General features: G+C 40.9%; 1 protein-coding gene and 1 pseudogene across 1 annotated transcript in view; both read left to right on the forward strand.

Moving 5' to 3' along the window:
• FGD4 (FYVE, RhoGEF and PH domain containing 4) overlaps positions 1 to 16,913 on the forward strand; it is a 109,479-nt gene that overhangs the window by 59,443 nt on the left and 33,123 nt on the right. Inside the window, exon 5 of the mRNA XM_014539219.1 lies at positions 16,085 to 16,174. Within this exon, the coding sequence (XP_014394705.1) occupies positions 16,085 to 16,174 (90 nt within the window). The remainder of the gene's footprint in view (positions 1 to 16,084; positions 16,175 to 16,913) is intronic.
• LOC102262478 lies at positions 3,604 to 5,349 on the forward strand (annotated as a pseudogene).

Here is a 16,913-nt window from a genome sequence, read left to right on the forward strand (position 1 = left end):
ACAATGTCTGAATAGCACAACATACCTAAGTATCATTGTTGATCAACTTCATCCTATCATGTTGATGGCGTATCCCAATGGAGATGGCTTCTTCCAACAAGACAATGTGCCATGCCACTGTGCTTGTATTGTGCAGGAGTGGTTTCAAGAACATGAGGGAGACTTTACCTTGCTTAGGTGGCCCCCACAATCACCAGATCTCAATCCAATTGAGCATTTGTGGGACGAAGTTAAAAGAGCCATCAGGCAGCTGGTTCCACAACCATCAAATCTCACAGGAACTGGACAGTGCTATTCATCAGGCATGGTGTCAGATTCCTCGCATCACCTTTCAACATCTCGTGGAGTCAATGCCAAGAAGAATCGCCGCAGTATTGAAGGCAAAAGGTGGCCCAACGAAGTACTGATGGGGTGGTCATAATAATCTGGCCACTCAGTGTATACACGCTTTGGAAACACAGATGAAGAAACAAAGGTGCCTGGAGGAGGGCTAGATGAGGGGCAGGCTGTGGAGAAGCAATTGAATTGGGCTTGAAGAAAGAGTGGGAGGTTGCTGGGTGATCCAGACCAGAAAGGAAGAAGGTGTTGAATGTGTCTAGGCAGAAGGAAAGCGTGAGGAATGAATAGAGGCAAGAAAGTGGGTGCCATAATTGGGGTATTTCTGGCCTCATAATAATAGGCCAGAGGGCTAGAGAAATGAGTGTAGGGGTAGAGGGAGAGGCTTCAAAAGAGAATGTAAGCTAAGGACAAATCGAAATGGGTTTGCATTGCCTAAGTTGTATTTTCTCTCCCCCTAGGACAATGGAGAATTCTTATTACCAGTTATATGTCATCTCCTGTTATAAAAAAAGATTTTTGAAAGTCTAACTAAAAAATAATTCTCATAGACAGTCAATAAAATGCAGCAAAGAAAATACACAAAGCACCCATAGTTCTACCACCCAGAGAGAACTGCTTTGATGTTTAACATTCCATCTTGGTTTTTCTGAGCCGATTATTTTAAGACTATATTCAATAGCATAATGTATGGTCACTCTGCATCCTGTTTTGTTGGATGAAGCAAAGGGTTTTTCCCCCCATGTTATTTCAAACTTTCCATAAGCTTGGTACTCACTGGCCTCAGAGACAATTAAAGCATGGAAGTGACATGAGTTTATACCTGTGGGTTTTAGAAAAATGAGTCAGATGAAAGGAAAAACAGATGGAGCAGGACACATAACAGCAACGTCAGTATTCCAGGTGTGAGAGGATGAGATCCTCGCTGCTGCGATGGGTTAGGACCAGGAAGAGAGATTTCTGAGGATCCGGTAACTGGATGTGGGGAATGAGTCATATTCAACTCCTAGCTTGAATGGGCGGCAGGTGGTATACCATTATTGAACTTCAAGGAAATAAAAGGAGCGACATATATTGGGGCAAAAAATAAATTGGATTTAGACATACTGACTTTGAAGGACTTCATCTTGTCCAGGTGAAAATGTCTAAAACAAAAGTGGAATATTCTGGAGATATTCTGTATACAAGGGCGTGATTAATATTGCCAACATAAAATATGTAGGAACAGAGAAAAGGCCAAGGACCAAGCCCTAAAAGCACAAACAATCAAAAGAGGAACACAGTGAATTAACAGAAGAAAAAAGAAGAAGAGACAATGATGTTGTGAGAACCAATGAGCTTGAGAGGGTAGAACACGTGGGGTTATTGGTGAGCCTATGAGGACAGTCATCATTTAGAATATGGAACTCCAGCTAACCTGGAGCCCTAGACCTTCCCAGGGATAGTACAGCCCACTGGCTCAGTGAACCTGGGTAATTAAATGAAATTGAGTGCATTTATATTGTACTTATACTGGGTGCAAGGTACTACAGTGAATACAATGAGGAAACTAACAGTTGAGAAGGAGGATTAAGATAAATGACCTGCCGGAAGCCGGTCCATCCTTGCTGCTTGACACAGTCGCTGCAGGAAAGAAACATCTGCACAGCATATGTTTCAAGGGACCTGGCTTATATAGCATACTGTTCTTAATATGTTTGCTCCCCTTAATAATGCTAGTATTTGGATACTTGCTGTAGGATAAAGTTCTTTGTAAATAACAAAAAATGCAAAAAATAAAATATGTGAATGTTGTAAAATAAATAGACATTAACTCAGAAAGCGATCTAAAATCTGAATTGGCAAAAGCATTAGTAATTTCAAAGCAAAACCAAAAGTGAGTCCAACAGGCACTATTTTCAGGTTAAAGAAACATGGAGTGCAATGTGTGCCCACCGGAAGGTGTTTTGGGAGGTGCTCTGTGAATGGAGGATGTTTTTCCATGTCTGGAATAGTTGTCATCAAACAAGAGTAAGATGAGCACATGGGGTAGTTAATGCTGCTGCTTTATAAGATAGACAACGTTTAAGTAGTAAATACATGTGGTAGTAGCTTCTAATACCTCACATGATTTTTGTGTATGCAATTATTTTGTGTATGTTCCCTTTTAATATGTTCTCTTCTCAAATGTCTGTATCAGATAGAGGCCACTGTACATATTGAGATTAATCTTGTCACAATACATTTGTTCATAGTAACAGTGAACCTTGCATTTTTATTATAATAGAAAACCTCTGAAACTCTTACTGTAAGTTTATCACAGAACAGGGATTTGCTCTTAATGTTTATTTATTACTATTGAAAAACAAGCAAATCATTACAAAAATGCAGAATAGTTAAAATTTGGGGAATTCTGGTTTCTCATTCCTGAATTCTCACGATTAATATCTGTCAGGAAATTGAAAACCAGTTAAGCTCCCTGCCCCTCAGGCCTCTCCTGCCCAGGCTCAGCCTCAGCACCAGCCTCTCCTGTCCTCCGACTTGTCCCCCACGTGTCTCCCAGCAGAGCCCTGGAGGAGATGCTGATTTGGGAGTTGGGCTCCCTGGGTTCCAGCCTGATTCTGCCACCAGTTAATGCCTTAACCAGATGCTTAACCGTGACTTAGTTTCTTCATCTGTAAAATGGGGATATAGATAGGACCAACCTCATGGGGGGACTGTGACCGTCCCTCAGCATCAGCTGCTCTGTTCTTATCATCACTTGGGCCTGTCTACTTTCCTTCTGCATCGCTCCAGAATCCCGTGTCTGACCTTTCCATTCTGTTCCCAGTATAATGTTTCTCTGTCTATAGACTCCAACTGCCTGCCTGTCTCCCAGGCTCTGGTCTTTCTCCTCCTAGTTCCCTTGATTAGTCCATAGAGTCTTCTGTTTGGTCAGTGAGCAAGTCAGCCCTCACTGCCAGGTCCGGCCCCCACCCTGAACCCTGCATTCCTCAGCACCGCCTGCCAGCTGACTTCTCAGTAACTGGCCGATTGCTCTCCCCAGCCCAGAGTCCAGAATGTGAATTGTTAACAACAAAAAGTGGCAAGCAAAGCTATCCCTTTGATAATGTTGTTTTCTGTGATCCCTTTGACTTTTCAAATAATTTTAAAAATCACTCTGTTTTTCATACAAGCTTGAAATTAGTATTTAATTTCAGATGTGGGGAGTATATTTTACTATATCCATAAAGAAAATGCCCTATGTGTTTTGATAATGGAACCAAAACTATTTCTTGATCTTACTCATTAACATTGAAGAAGTATATCAATTTAATCCCCAGTGACCATCTTTTGTTTGTTTCCCTACACAAGGATCCCAAAATGTACGTGCAGACAGTGCTGGATGTTCATAAAAAGTACAACGCCCTGGTCATGTCAGCATTCAATAACAACGTGGGCTTCGTGGCCGCCCTGGACAAGGCTTGTGGGCGCTTCATAAACAACAATGCTGTCACCAAGATGGCTCAGTCGTCCAGTAAGTCCCCCGAATTGCTGGCTCGATACTGTGACTCCTTGTTGAAGAAGAGTTCCAAGAACCCAGAAGAAGCAGAACTAGAAGATACACTCAATCAAGCGATGGTTGTCTTCAAGTACATAGAGGACAAGGATGTGTTCCAGAAGTTCTATGCGAAGATGCTGGCCAAAAGACTCGTGCACCAGAACAGTGCGAGTGATGATGCCGAAGCAAGCATGATCTCCAAATTAAAGCAAGCATGTGGGTATGAGTATACCTCTAAACTTCAGCGGATGTTTCAGGACGTTGGCGTGAGCAAAGATCTAAACGAACAGTTCAAAAAGCACCTGACAAATTCAGAGCCACTGGACTTGGACTTCAGTATCCAGGTGCCGAGCTCCGGCTCGTGGCCCTTCCAGCAGTCCTGCACGTTCGCCTTGCCGTCAGAGCTGGAACGTAGCTACCAGCGATTCACTGCTTTCTACGCTAGTCGTCATAGCGGCAGGAAGCTGACGTGGTTGTACCAACTCTCCAAAGGAGAGCTGGTCACAAACTGCTTCAAGAACAGATACACTTTGCAGGCATCTACATTCCAGATGGCAATCCTGCTTCAATACAACACAGAAGATGTTTACGTGGTGCAGCAGCTGACGGACAGCACTCAAATCAAAATGGACATTTTGGCACAAGTCCTACAGATTTTATTGAAGTCGAAGTTATTGGTCTTGGAAGATGAAAATGCAAATGTTGATGAGGTGGAATTGAAGCCAGATACCTTGATAAAATTATATCTTGGTTATAAAAATAAGAAATTAAGGGTTAACATCAATGTGCCAATGAAAACCGAACAGAAGCAGGAACAAGAAACTACACACAAAAATATTGAAGAGGACCGGAAACTGCTGATCCAGGCTGGGATTGTGAGGATCATGAAGATGCGGAAGGTCCTGAAGCACCAGCAGCTGCTTGGGGAGGTGCTCACTCAGCTGTCCTCACGGTTCAAGCCACGGGTCCCGGTCATCAAGAAATGCATTGATATTCTGATCGAGAAAGAATATTTGGAGCGAGTTGATGGTGAAAAGGACACCTACAGTTACTTGGCTTAACCCTTGTAGAGGGTCTGACTGTGCCACCGCGGCCAATGTTCCTGGTGGGCAGGATGACGACCAGTTCCTAGCAGCTGCCTGCACCACTGGCCTCCCTTTTTAAACTGAGACCAAGACTCCCAGCAGCCGGTCTCAGATGTACATCAGAACTGCTCAGGATCGATACATTTCAAGTCTGTAAATATGGACACCGACGCCATTTAACCTAATTTAAGAACAGAGGGGAATGAACCGTCATGCTGAGGGCTGCATGCTACTGCATCCCTCATCAATACATCGGCTACGTGCTAACAGCTGCCTCCGTCTCAGCAGCACTGAGTGTCGGCCACACTTTGAGAGGAGTCTGAATGGACCCGCGTGTAATCTGCTCTGAAAACCATTTGTATAGTGTGTTTCATTTTTTAATGTGTGAAATAAAGAAAATTAAAGGATTTCTGTAAAAAAAATAAATAAATAAATAAAATCAACTGGTATAGACCTAGCCGGTTTGACTCAGTGGATAGAGCATCAGCCTGCAGACTGAAGGGTCCCAGGTTCGATTCCGGTCAAGGGCATATACCTTGGTTGCGGATATATCCCCAGTAGGGGGTGTGCAGGAGGCAGCTGATCGATGTTTCTCTCCCATCAATGTTTCTAACTCTCTCTCCCTCTCCCTTCCTCTCTGTAAAAAATCAATAAAATATTTTTTAAAAAAAATCAGCTGGTATAAATACAGATAACAAGACTTGGCTGGAGATCCTGGCTAGAGATCCTGGCTAGGCTGCTGATCAACTGAACGCTGTTTCCGTGTCATTCCTTCTTCGCCGACTCCGTCCACACCTTTGGGGACCCCTGGACCTGCTGGGGTTGGACCCCAACATGACCATTACTTAAGATATCATGAGGTGAAGGGGAAAGGAGAATTCCAAGGTAAGCTAAGGTTCTGGAGCATAGTGGAGAGGCTGAATTCCCTGTTGTGAGCAGAAGTGGAGAAGCCAGGCAGACCTGGGACTCAGTGAGGTACGAAGAGAGGTGGTACCAAGGCTTGATGTTAGATGTGTTGATTTGGGAAGCACCTGTAGAAGCTAGTGAGATGACCTCAAGGGATGAGGCTTGGAGCTTGAGGACAGTGGAGAAGGTTGGCTCCTGTGATAACGTATGACTATGACTTTGAAGGTCCAGGTCAAAGATGGAAGGACCAGTCAGCAGTCTTTCCAGCAGTGCTTACACCTGGAACTCAAGAAAGAGAAGCAGCAAACCTGGAGTGGGAGCGAACCAGGGTCAGCTACTCAGCAGTGCTAAGAGCATGGGAATAACCGAGTCAGGGATGGGGGTTGCCATGAACCAGATTTGGGACAGTCAGGTACATCAAGATCACGATGCACATGTAGGTCCAGTTTAGTGTGGGTGTGAGAGGAATGGAAAGGTCAGATCTTGAAAACATAGCAGTTGGATGTGGCTTTCAAAAACAAAAACAATGGGTCTTACAAAAAGGAAAAGAAAACAATACCTGGTGGTCAGGAAGATAGGATCAAGAGCCAGACTCTAGGTTTGAATACCAACTCAGCCACTTATCAGCCAAATGACCTTGAGCTGAATGACCTGGAGCAGGTCACTCAACCTCTCTGAACCCAGTTTTTCCTCATCTATGAAATGGAGATAATAATACCTACTACCTCATAACATTGTAATAAGGCCTAGGTCATTTAATCGTTGTAAAGGACTTAGAACAGTGCCTTGAAACACAATATGAGCTATGTGTTTGTTAAATTAAACATAAAATAAAATCCTGTTTCCCATTTGTAAGTCAAGATGAATAGACCCATGACCAGAGATGTCCCTCAGTAGATCCAGAATTCGACATATCCTGCCTGGTGAATATCCCAGCACCTGCTATCATTTCCGATTTAAATTGAGGTACTCATGCCGAAACCGGTTTGGCTCAGTGGATGGAGCATCGGCCTGCGGACTGAGAGGTCCCGGGTTCGATTCCGGTCGAGGGCATGTGCCTGGGTTGCGGGCACATCCCCGGTGGGGGATGTGCAGGAGGCGGCTGATCGATGTTTCTCTCTCATCGATGTTTCTGACTCTCTGTCCCTCTCCCTTCCTCTCTGTAAAAAATCAATAAAATATATTTTTAAAAAATAATAAATAAATAAATTGAGGTACTCCTGTGGGCTGCACAAATATAAGTTTGCATGCCTCTTCCTTTTTAACTTAGGTTTTCTATGTTTTGTTTTTCTTGCCTAAAAACCGTAGCCTATTACCACATAAGGCACTCATTTATAAATATGTACAAGGTTTTAACTCCTGGGAATTATTATAAGAAATATTTATAAATGACCTAATTTCTTTGATGTTCTGCCTAGACTTAGGATAGGTTAATTCAGTTATTGATTGTATTTATTCAATTCTTCTTGGTGTCTGATCTTTAATTTCTGCAAAACCCAAAGGACCGTTTAGTCTAATGTAGACTAAGTTGAGTATAAGAGCAGAGTTCTCTTTTTGCTACCACTTACTTCCTGTCTGATCTGACGCAAGTAACCAAATTGCCCTTGTCAGTGCAAGCTGTTTCTCCCTCCTCCCCTGCTTACCTCAAAAAAATGTCATTATAACCTTCAGATTAAAAGCTCTCACACACACACCTCTTCTCCTTTTTTTTTTGGTTTTGTTTTGTTTGTTTGTTTCTGCTGCAACTGTGTGTAGAGGACATAAGATTGGAAAAGCATTGGTGCTGGGTCCAAAGCAGGTGTAGACTTTGCTCTCAAAGCTTCTTGAAGATCATGCTAAAATAGCCTGATTATGTTTGTGACACTACCTTATGAAGCACTGGGACAGGAGTAATGTCTGGGTGTCCCAGTGGGTATTCTCTTTTTCTTGTAATGTGAACCTGGTGATACATTTCTTGCCGATTACAAATCTTCCATGAGACCACATGACCTTACTTAGGGGATTATTACCTGATCTTAATTGAGCACAAAATCTGTGTTTTTATTCCGTTACCTTTTCATTCTCTTATTCCCCAAATCCAGAGGAAGTTCTTTTAGTTAAAAGGTTGTAACAGAGCAAGAACTTTGTTTTCACAGACCTGGATTTGACTGTGGGCTCAATCACTTACTTTTGAGCCAGATGGAAGACTTTGATGTCTGGAAGTACCTGAAAAATGACGTCAAAATTTTGATGCATCTCCTGATTTGTGGTACAAAATCAAGTGTTTATTCCCTTACGTTGACTCATCTTGTTATGAGAGAATGGACTTCTAGGAACACAGAGATATGTGTACCTATACAAAGCCACATCTTCCTACTCCATGGAGAATATAATTAACTGACAGCAGATTTGGGCAGAAACTCCCAAGATCAAGAAATAGTCATTCTGGTCCTCTAAAAACCTAATAATTTATAGACATACTAGAGGCCTGTTGCACGAAATTCATGCAAGGGGATTGACCCTCGCAGCCTCGGCGACTTGCCTTGGCCCTCGCAGCCCCAGCTTCATCCAGAAGGTTGTCCAGCTGTCTGGTCTAATTAGCATATTATGCTTTTATTATTATAGATTGTTTTTAATATTACTTCCCATTAATATGTGGAAAAGGCTGTAATAACTTTTAGTAGATTTGAGTCAATGCTTTTAGAAAAAAATTCTACTTAAAATGAAATCACATGATAACATGTATTGAAGAGTTATAAAGCATGATGCCAACATCTGATTCATTTTTTTTTAAATTGGCCCTGGCTGGTGTTGTTCAGTGGTGAGAGCACCAGCCCATGTACCGAAGAGTCTTGGGTTTGATTCCCGGCCCTGGTTAGTGTGTGGGAGGCAACTGATCGATGTGTCTTTTTCACAGGGTGTTCCTCTCTCTGTGTGTCTCTCTCCCTCCTCCCTCCCTTCCACTCTCTCTAAGAATCAATGGAAAAAAATATCCTTGGGTGAGGATTAACAAAATAATAAAATAAAAGTAAACAATAATAATAAACGAAGATTTTGTCCCTATAACATCTTTCAGGAAACTGTAATTGTTCATTATCATTTACAAAATCTCTCTGCAATATCTATTCCCCCACTTGGTGTTTTTGAGGCATATGACAGGGGGTATGGCACTACGATTTGAAGAATGACTCACTGGCTCCACACACGCATTTTCTGCCTATCCAATTAGTGAACTCTGTGAACTGTAGTGGGAGGGAGCTCTTTGTCCAGCTCCTGCCATACACAGCCATGTCAAAGGTCTGAAAAGAACTATAGGAGCCGGTGACATCTGCAACTAAGGAGGCAGAACTGACCCTGGAGCACACTCATGAGCCAGCAGGTACGGTGACTGATAACAAGGTTGAACCTAACCCCATTGAGAATGGAGCAGATCTCTGGGAAAGGTTACTGGAGGTGTGAGAGTACACAGTAATAGCCTTGGCAGTGCAGTGAGCAGAGAGAAGTCGAAGGGCAGCAGAGAAGAGTAAATTGGTTGGTCTATGCTTATAAGAAGAGTGTATCTTATTTTTTCAGATCTGGTACTTGACATATACTCAAATGCATTTTTGTTGTTGTTATTAATCCTCACCTGAGGATCTTTTTTTCATTGACTTTTTTTTTCTAGAAGAGGGAAAGGGAGGAGGGAGGGAGGGAGGGAGGGAGAGAGAGAGAGAGAGAGAGAGAGAGGGAGAGAGAGACACCTATGTGCCTCCCACGTGCACCCCAATGCAACCCAGGTATGTTCTCTTGACTGGGAATCGGACCTGAGACCCTTAGGTGCACAGGACAGGACTCCAATCACTGAGCCACACCAGCCAGGGCTACTCTAGTGTATTTTTGTTTGAGGCAATAATACTCTGAGAATCAGCTTTCAATATGCAAGTATATTGTATAGAGAGATATCAAAAGTAAGATGCTTCTAAAATAACATATTTATCATTATTTTGAAAAGTCAAGCCTGTGTGTTAGCTTCCAATAGAATCTGATAGGATTACTTCTTAATCAGTATTGTGTAACTATTATTGTTTCCCAAGGAGTCACAAGAATAAATCACAAGACTTCTTAGTAAAGTGCTAAGCACAAAGTAGGGGTTATATACTTTGGAAGTGGAAAACAATAAGAATCAATATTATATAACTTTACCTATTTAACTATTTTTAAAAAAATCAGGCTACAGCCCCAATGTACCAACAATTTTATAACTACTTTGTCCGTTATTTTAGCATAAGTCTGATAGAATAATAAGAACCCCATGCATGCAGAGGGATTGTATATTTCTCCCTAAAGGTACTCACAGATGAGTTTTAGTAACTAAACTAATTTTAGTAACTAAATTAATTTTTAAAATCAGAAACCATTATATTATTACATGAAATATGAATTTTTATACCTGATAATTAGTACTAAAATGCTGAAAAGTCAGCCTTAAGTAGAATTTTGTTGTTGTTGTTGTTAATCCTAACCAGAGGATGTATTTTTCCATTGATTTTTAGAGAAAGTGGAAGGGAGGAAAGGAAAGAGGTAGAGAGAGAGAGAGGAAAAAACATTGATGTGAGAGAGACATTGAATGGTTTCCTCCCACACATACCCTAACAGGGGCTGGGGATTGAACCTGCAACCCAGGTATGTGCCCTTGACCAGGAATCGAACCCCAGACCCTTCAACACTTGGGCCAACACTCTATTCATTGGGCCACACCAGCCAGGGCTGAGTAGAATTTTTATTGAAAAAATAACAAATTAAAATGTGTAGTAGGTACCGTATTCCATTTTTAAGTGGATAGAGTATTTTGTTAGTCTGTTCACTTGTAGGCACTAATGCAGCTTTGTTTTTGTTTTTCTGTTGCAAAGAAAGGTTAGAGTGAGAGCCAACTTTTAGTGAATAGTTACTTAAAATCACATACCACAGATAAGAATCTGATTCAGTTACCTTCTAACCGAGTGACCTTGGGCAAGTTTCCCAGATCTCTTTGAGCTTGGGGATTTTGTTTTGTTCTGTGTATGGTACTGCCTGTAAAATAAGAATAGTAATGGTATCTATTTTACAAAGACGTTGTAAGGATTAGATAGTTTTACAGTGGCATTATTATTGTTGTTTTGATTGACCTAAAACAAGGCTCCACTGAGTCAGTGATTTCCTGACCTCAACCACAAAATCCCTAGTAATTTTTCACAAACCTACGTGAGTGATTAAACCCATCAGCAAGCTTACTTTTGCTTATCTTTGTGTTAGTGTTGGCAAGGTAAGGGACCTAACGTTAGAAGACCATCTGTGTGGAAGGAACATAGCTTTTGTTAATAACTGCTGTTATCCCCTTGGATTTTGCAAAATATTACCAGGATACCCACAATTTGCCATGTTCAGCTAAAATAAGATTTGCAGTCAGCAAAAGATTGTTGCATATAAGTGTCCTAGGATCCCATAGGATGTGGAAGACTTCAGGGGTGGCTTCATTTCGTGGCAATAATAGACAGTCTGGCCTGTTGGTTAATGGATTCTGACAAATAAAAGACACATTATTTTATTATAGCACACATGCTGCAGGATCTTTTTTTTTTAAGATATTTGTCAGAACTAGAACATATAAAAGAATGCAAATCAAAAAGATACATTGCTACTATTAGAATAAAACTAAAGAAGTTCATCACCACCAAACCAGTATTACATGAAATGTTGAAGGGTATTCTTTAAGAAGAGGAAGGAGGAGGAGGAGGAAAAGTATGAACAATAAAATGGCAATAAATACATATCAACAATTGGATCTAAAAATCAAAATAAACGAACAAGGAATCTAATGATGTACAAAGAGACTTGAGATGAGGTCGATGGAAGTGTTCTGCACCTTGATTGGGGTGGTGGTGACATGATGACAAGCATTTGTCAAAACTAAAACTTTATACCAAAAGGGTCAGTTTTACTATCACTTGTACATTATATCAATAAATCTGGCTTTAAAAAAACAAAGCAAACACAAATATCTTGTAGTATTGATGCAGATCACTATTTCCTGTGTGTGGAATAACATAGAGCTTTATCTTTCCCTGAAATGTTGACAGATTTCTTATGTATTTAATGTGTATTTGTGTTCACTTAGTAACAGTTTCAAAGTCACATTTTTAGGTCATTAAGTATTTTACTTTCTCTATAAGTAGTAATTGTTTAAAAATTACTTGAAAGTTTTTAAATTTCATGGAATATATTGCATCTGTTTCATAGTATCTGTTTTCTGTATTAATCAGAATGCTACAGATAACAACAATAACACTCGACCTGGCTTAAACAATGGCGACTTTTATTGGCTTCACCTCTGTGGTTATGGAATGGCTGCTCAACACTGAAGCCTACATAGGTCCCACATTTACATGGAGCAGCAAAGGGAGAGCGCTTTTTTCGTGGTTCTTCCTTTAAGAGTAGGGAACCTCCTCTTCCCCTCTGCTGTACACATTTCCTCATGTCTCCTTGTTTCCTGAACCAATCACTGTGTACCCGTTATTGTTACACCAATAAGGGCCCCCCTTTTAATCTGGGAGGACAGTGGTTACTTCCCCAAAAAGAAAGGCTACATAGTGGTGAGTTACGTGAACCAAGTCTGGATACCATTAAGAAATTGGGGGAGGCCTAGCCAGTTTTGCTCAGTGGATAGAGTGTTGGCCTGTGGACCAAAGGGTCCTGGGTTCGATTTTGGTCAAGGGCATGTACCTTGGTTGCAGGCTCCTCTCCAGCCCAGGCCCTGGTCGGGGCACGTGCAAGAGGCAACCAGTTAATGTGTTTCTCGCACATTGATGTTTATCTCTGTCTTTCCTTCTTTCTTCCACTTTCTCTAAATATCAATGGGAAAATATACTTAGGTGAGGATTTTTAAAAAAATGGGGGGAAAGGATACCAGGCAGGTAAGTAACAATGCTAGTGCTTTACCCTAAATTTATTAAGTTAAAACAAAACCTTGACTAGTTGGGGGATTTGCTGACTACATAGTTGTTATTTCAGTATTTCTGGGACCACAAATTATTTAAACAGTATTAGTTACTTTACCTAAAGACTTCACATAAAAATACCTCAGCTCAGTACTGCTGTAAGAAGCAGCTTGGTCATTTTCCACATTAGAATAGATGCTGCCTATAAAACGTAAGTAGTTGTCCTATATGTTGAATACAGTGAAGCATTCTTACAGCTTAATAGTATTTTATACAGTTTAAAAATATAACATTTACACAAATTAAACCCTGGTTAAAATATACTTTGGTCTGTTTTGGTACTAGAGTTTTTACTAAACCTTTGTTATACTTAATACTTTCCTAGAGTGAAAGGGTATCTCAGAAAAGTAGGTAGAACTTTCTAAATAAAAAACATATTTTAGGTATAAAATATAAAATGTGTTTTAATAGGACCAAGCCGAAGGGCTTTGGATAGTTAAAGAAGACTCCATAGACAAGGGCTGGAAATTCAGCCGGCCATCAAAAGGAAGATAAGTCTTAAACACCTACAGAGGTACAGCGAGAGCATGTGCCAGACAGAGGGGATAAAAGAAAGGTTTGGGGATGGCTGGGGACATGTTTCGATGAAGGTGGATAGATTAGTGTGCTTGGGGGAAAGTGTGCCTGTGAAGATACAGTGAGAGAGAAGTTTGAGGAAGTGACCAGGTTTGAACAACCCTGAATGGTACCCAGAATCTGGATTTTATCCTGTCATTGAGGAGAGGACTCTTGAAGGCTTCTCTTTCTGTGGAAAGTAGGGTTACCTGGGCAAAGTGGAGTTTTAGAAACACTCTTCATACGGCAGAAACAAGGTGGGTTAGAGCCAAAAATAGTGGAATCAGAGCATTTGGCAACTATTGATTGGCCTGATCTTGAGAAAAACAGGGTAGCAGCGATGAAAACTTAAGGGATGGATGCTAAAGACATAATAGCAAAAAGAGAGAGAGAGAAATAAACAGAAAGACATAATGGCATGAGAGGAGTTGGTAGCTGACTGGGTTTTGTGGTAGGGAACTAAGTTTAAAGTAATTCAAGATGCCAAAGACAGATAACCAGAAAGAGATGGCACCATTGCCAAGATGGTAAAGTTTGGAGATGGTGTTTTCCAGAAAAGATGAGTTTACTTTTACATTAACACTATGTCAAAGTGGTAGTAAGTGTCCAACAATAGTTAGGTATGTGAAACTTAAAATATTTTATTGCGTGTCAATATTTTATTGGAGCATGTGGTAGACGCAGGAGATAGTTAATAAGGAAAAAACTGTTCCTATCCTCATGGAACTAGCAGGGGTCTACACAGATATATTTAAGTAAATATCTGCCCTGGCCCGTATGGCCCAGTTGATTGGGCATGTCCAGTGCACCAAAACGTTGCTGGTTTGATTCCCAGTTAAGGCACATGCCCAGGTTGCTGGTGCGATCCCTGGTGGGGGGTGTGCAGGAGGCAGCTGATCGATGTTTCTCTTTCTCTCCCCCACTCCCTTCCCTTCTTTCTAAAAATCAATGAAAAAATATATTTTTTTAAAGAATTTGAGCCCTAGCCAATTTGGCTCAGTGGGCCTGTGGGCTGAAGGCTCCTGGGTTCGCTTCCAGTCAAGGGCATATGCCTGGGTTGTGGGCTCAATCCACAGTGGGGGGCATGCAGGAGGCAGCCGATCAATGATTCTCTTTCATCATTGACGTTTCAGTCTTTCCCTCTCTCTTCCTCTTTGAAATCAATAAAAATATGTTTAAAAAAATAAAAGGAATGTGAACGAAAAGAATTTGCCTGCCGTGTATGTTCCCCTCTCCCTCAACTACCTATAAATCACCCATTCTCACTTCTGAAATTTAATACCCCATTTCCCCTTTCTTCTTTAAAAATAATAATAATAAAGTGTGGGTTTAATTTTAAAATATGGATAAAAGGCCCCAGCCAGTGTGGCTCAGTTGGTTGGAGTATCATGCTGTATACCAAAAGGTGATGGTTCGATTCCAGGTCAGGGTACATACCCAGGTCATGGGTTTGATCCCCAGTTGGTGTACATATGGAAGGCAACTGATTGATGTTTCTCTCTCTCTCAAAAAACAAAATGGGTAGAAGAAGGTAGGTGGTATAGATTAAACAAGATTAACAATGAGTTGATGACTATGGAATCTCCGCAATGGACACATGGAGGTTCATTTTACTCTTTTCTCTACTTTTATATATGACTAGAGGCCTGATGCATAAAATTCATGCAAGAGCAGGCCTTCCTTCCCCCAGCTGCATAGATTAAACAAGATTAACAATGAATTGATGACTATGGAATCTCCACAATGGACACATGGAGGTTCATTTTACTCTTTCCTCTACTTTTATATATGACTAGAGGCCTGATGCATGAAATTCATGCAAGAGTAGGCCTTCCTTCCCCCAGCTGCTGGCACTGGTTTCCCGCTGGCGCCCAGGACCCAGGCTTCCCTCCGGCCCCGACTTCGTCCGAAATGATGTCCAGTCTAATTAGCATATTACCCTGCTGGCACCCAGGACCCAGGCTTCCCTCCGGCCCAGACTTCGTCCGGAATGATGTCCAGTCTAATTAGCATATTACCCTTTTATTATTATAGATTGAAATTTTCCACAATGAAATGTTTTTTTTGCAAGGGCAAAAAGTTCTGTGCATAAAGCTGACAATTAGAGAAGATGACTGAGAGAATGATGAAATCATTTCCAAAGAGAGGTGGGGGAAAAACAAGAAAAGTATTGTGTCTGGGAACCGGAAAACTTAAAAGATGTTTCAAGGCAAAGATGGGTGATAGTGGTAACTGACTGCTACAGGCATCACAGGAGAAGTTGTTACCGGCCCTGACTGGTGTGGTTCAGTTGGTTGGGCATCACTGTGAACCTGGAGATTGCCACTTCGATTCCACACAAGGGCACATCCTCGGGTTCGGGCTCAATCCCTAGCAGGGGGTGTGCAGGACGCAGTTGACCGATGTTGCTCTCTCACATCGATGTCTCTCTCTTCTCCCATTCTCTCTCTAAAAATCAATAAACCATCCTTTTTTTTAAAAAAAAAGTTGTTACACATTATATCTAGCAAATTGCCCATTTCTAATTTTCTCACTTTCTGGTTGGATGTTCCTCGATGGCTGAAAGGAATTGGGTACTTGAGAAGCTTGAGAAAACTGTTTTAATCAAACCATTCGATGAGGAGTTTATTACTTGAGAAATATTGTCCAAGCTTTATTTCCTAATATGTGCATATCTGTTCTATTTGTAGGAGACAAATGAGCAAAAACTTCACAACATAGCCAATGAACTGTTGCTTACAGAAAGAGCTTACGTCAACCGACTTGACCTCTTAGATCAGGTAATATTTTCCATTTCAGAATTATTTTAATCTTCAGCACTATACATTACTTTAACTTAATAAAGTTTTTAGAAACTACAGAGGAGGAGCTGACCATTTTTGGCCAGTGAAAGGAAATTTATAACATTTCTAGGTTTATCAGTGAATTCACTGGGTATAAAGTGTTATACTTCATAAAGAGCAGACTGATGGACTTTTCGTACAAGTCACAAGTGTCTTTTATCCATGTCTTTCAACCCATTATTGTGATTCTCTATGCTACGTTTCTATGATAATCTAAATGAGAGATTGTGATTCTGATGTGATACTAACATGAATATATCACTGATTCTGTTTGGCTTGTTTGCTGTTCAGTCTTATGAGCATGACCTGAGTGGCTGCAGTCATAGGGCCAGAAGGGATATTGAGAGTTCACTTGCTCAGCCTTGTAGGAAATGTTTAATACAGTGACTGATGTAAAGTTGCACAGTCAGTATTTGTTGAATATGTGAATCTACTTTATCACATTTTGTACTTTCATCCTGGTAGAGCCTTGAGTGTTATTTCAGATGCACATTTGCAAAGAAAGTTGTTTTTTTCTCCCGGTATTTCTTTATTTTTATTTATTTATATATATATATTTTTTTAATATATTTTATTGATTTTTTTACAGAGAGGAAGGGAGAGAGATAGAAAGTTAGAAACATCGATGAGAGAGAAACATCGATCAGCTGCCTCCTGCACACCTCCCACTGGGGAT

This window comes from Myotis brandtii, unplaced genomic scaffold, assembly GCF_000412655.1.
Source record: "Myotis brandtii unplaced genomic scaffold, ASM41265v1 scaffold209, whole genome shotgun sequence".
Taxonomy (NCBI): domain Eukaryota; kingdom Metazoa; phylum Chordata; class Mammalia; order Chiroptera; family Vespertilionidae; genus Myotis; species Myotis brandtii.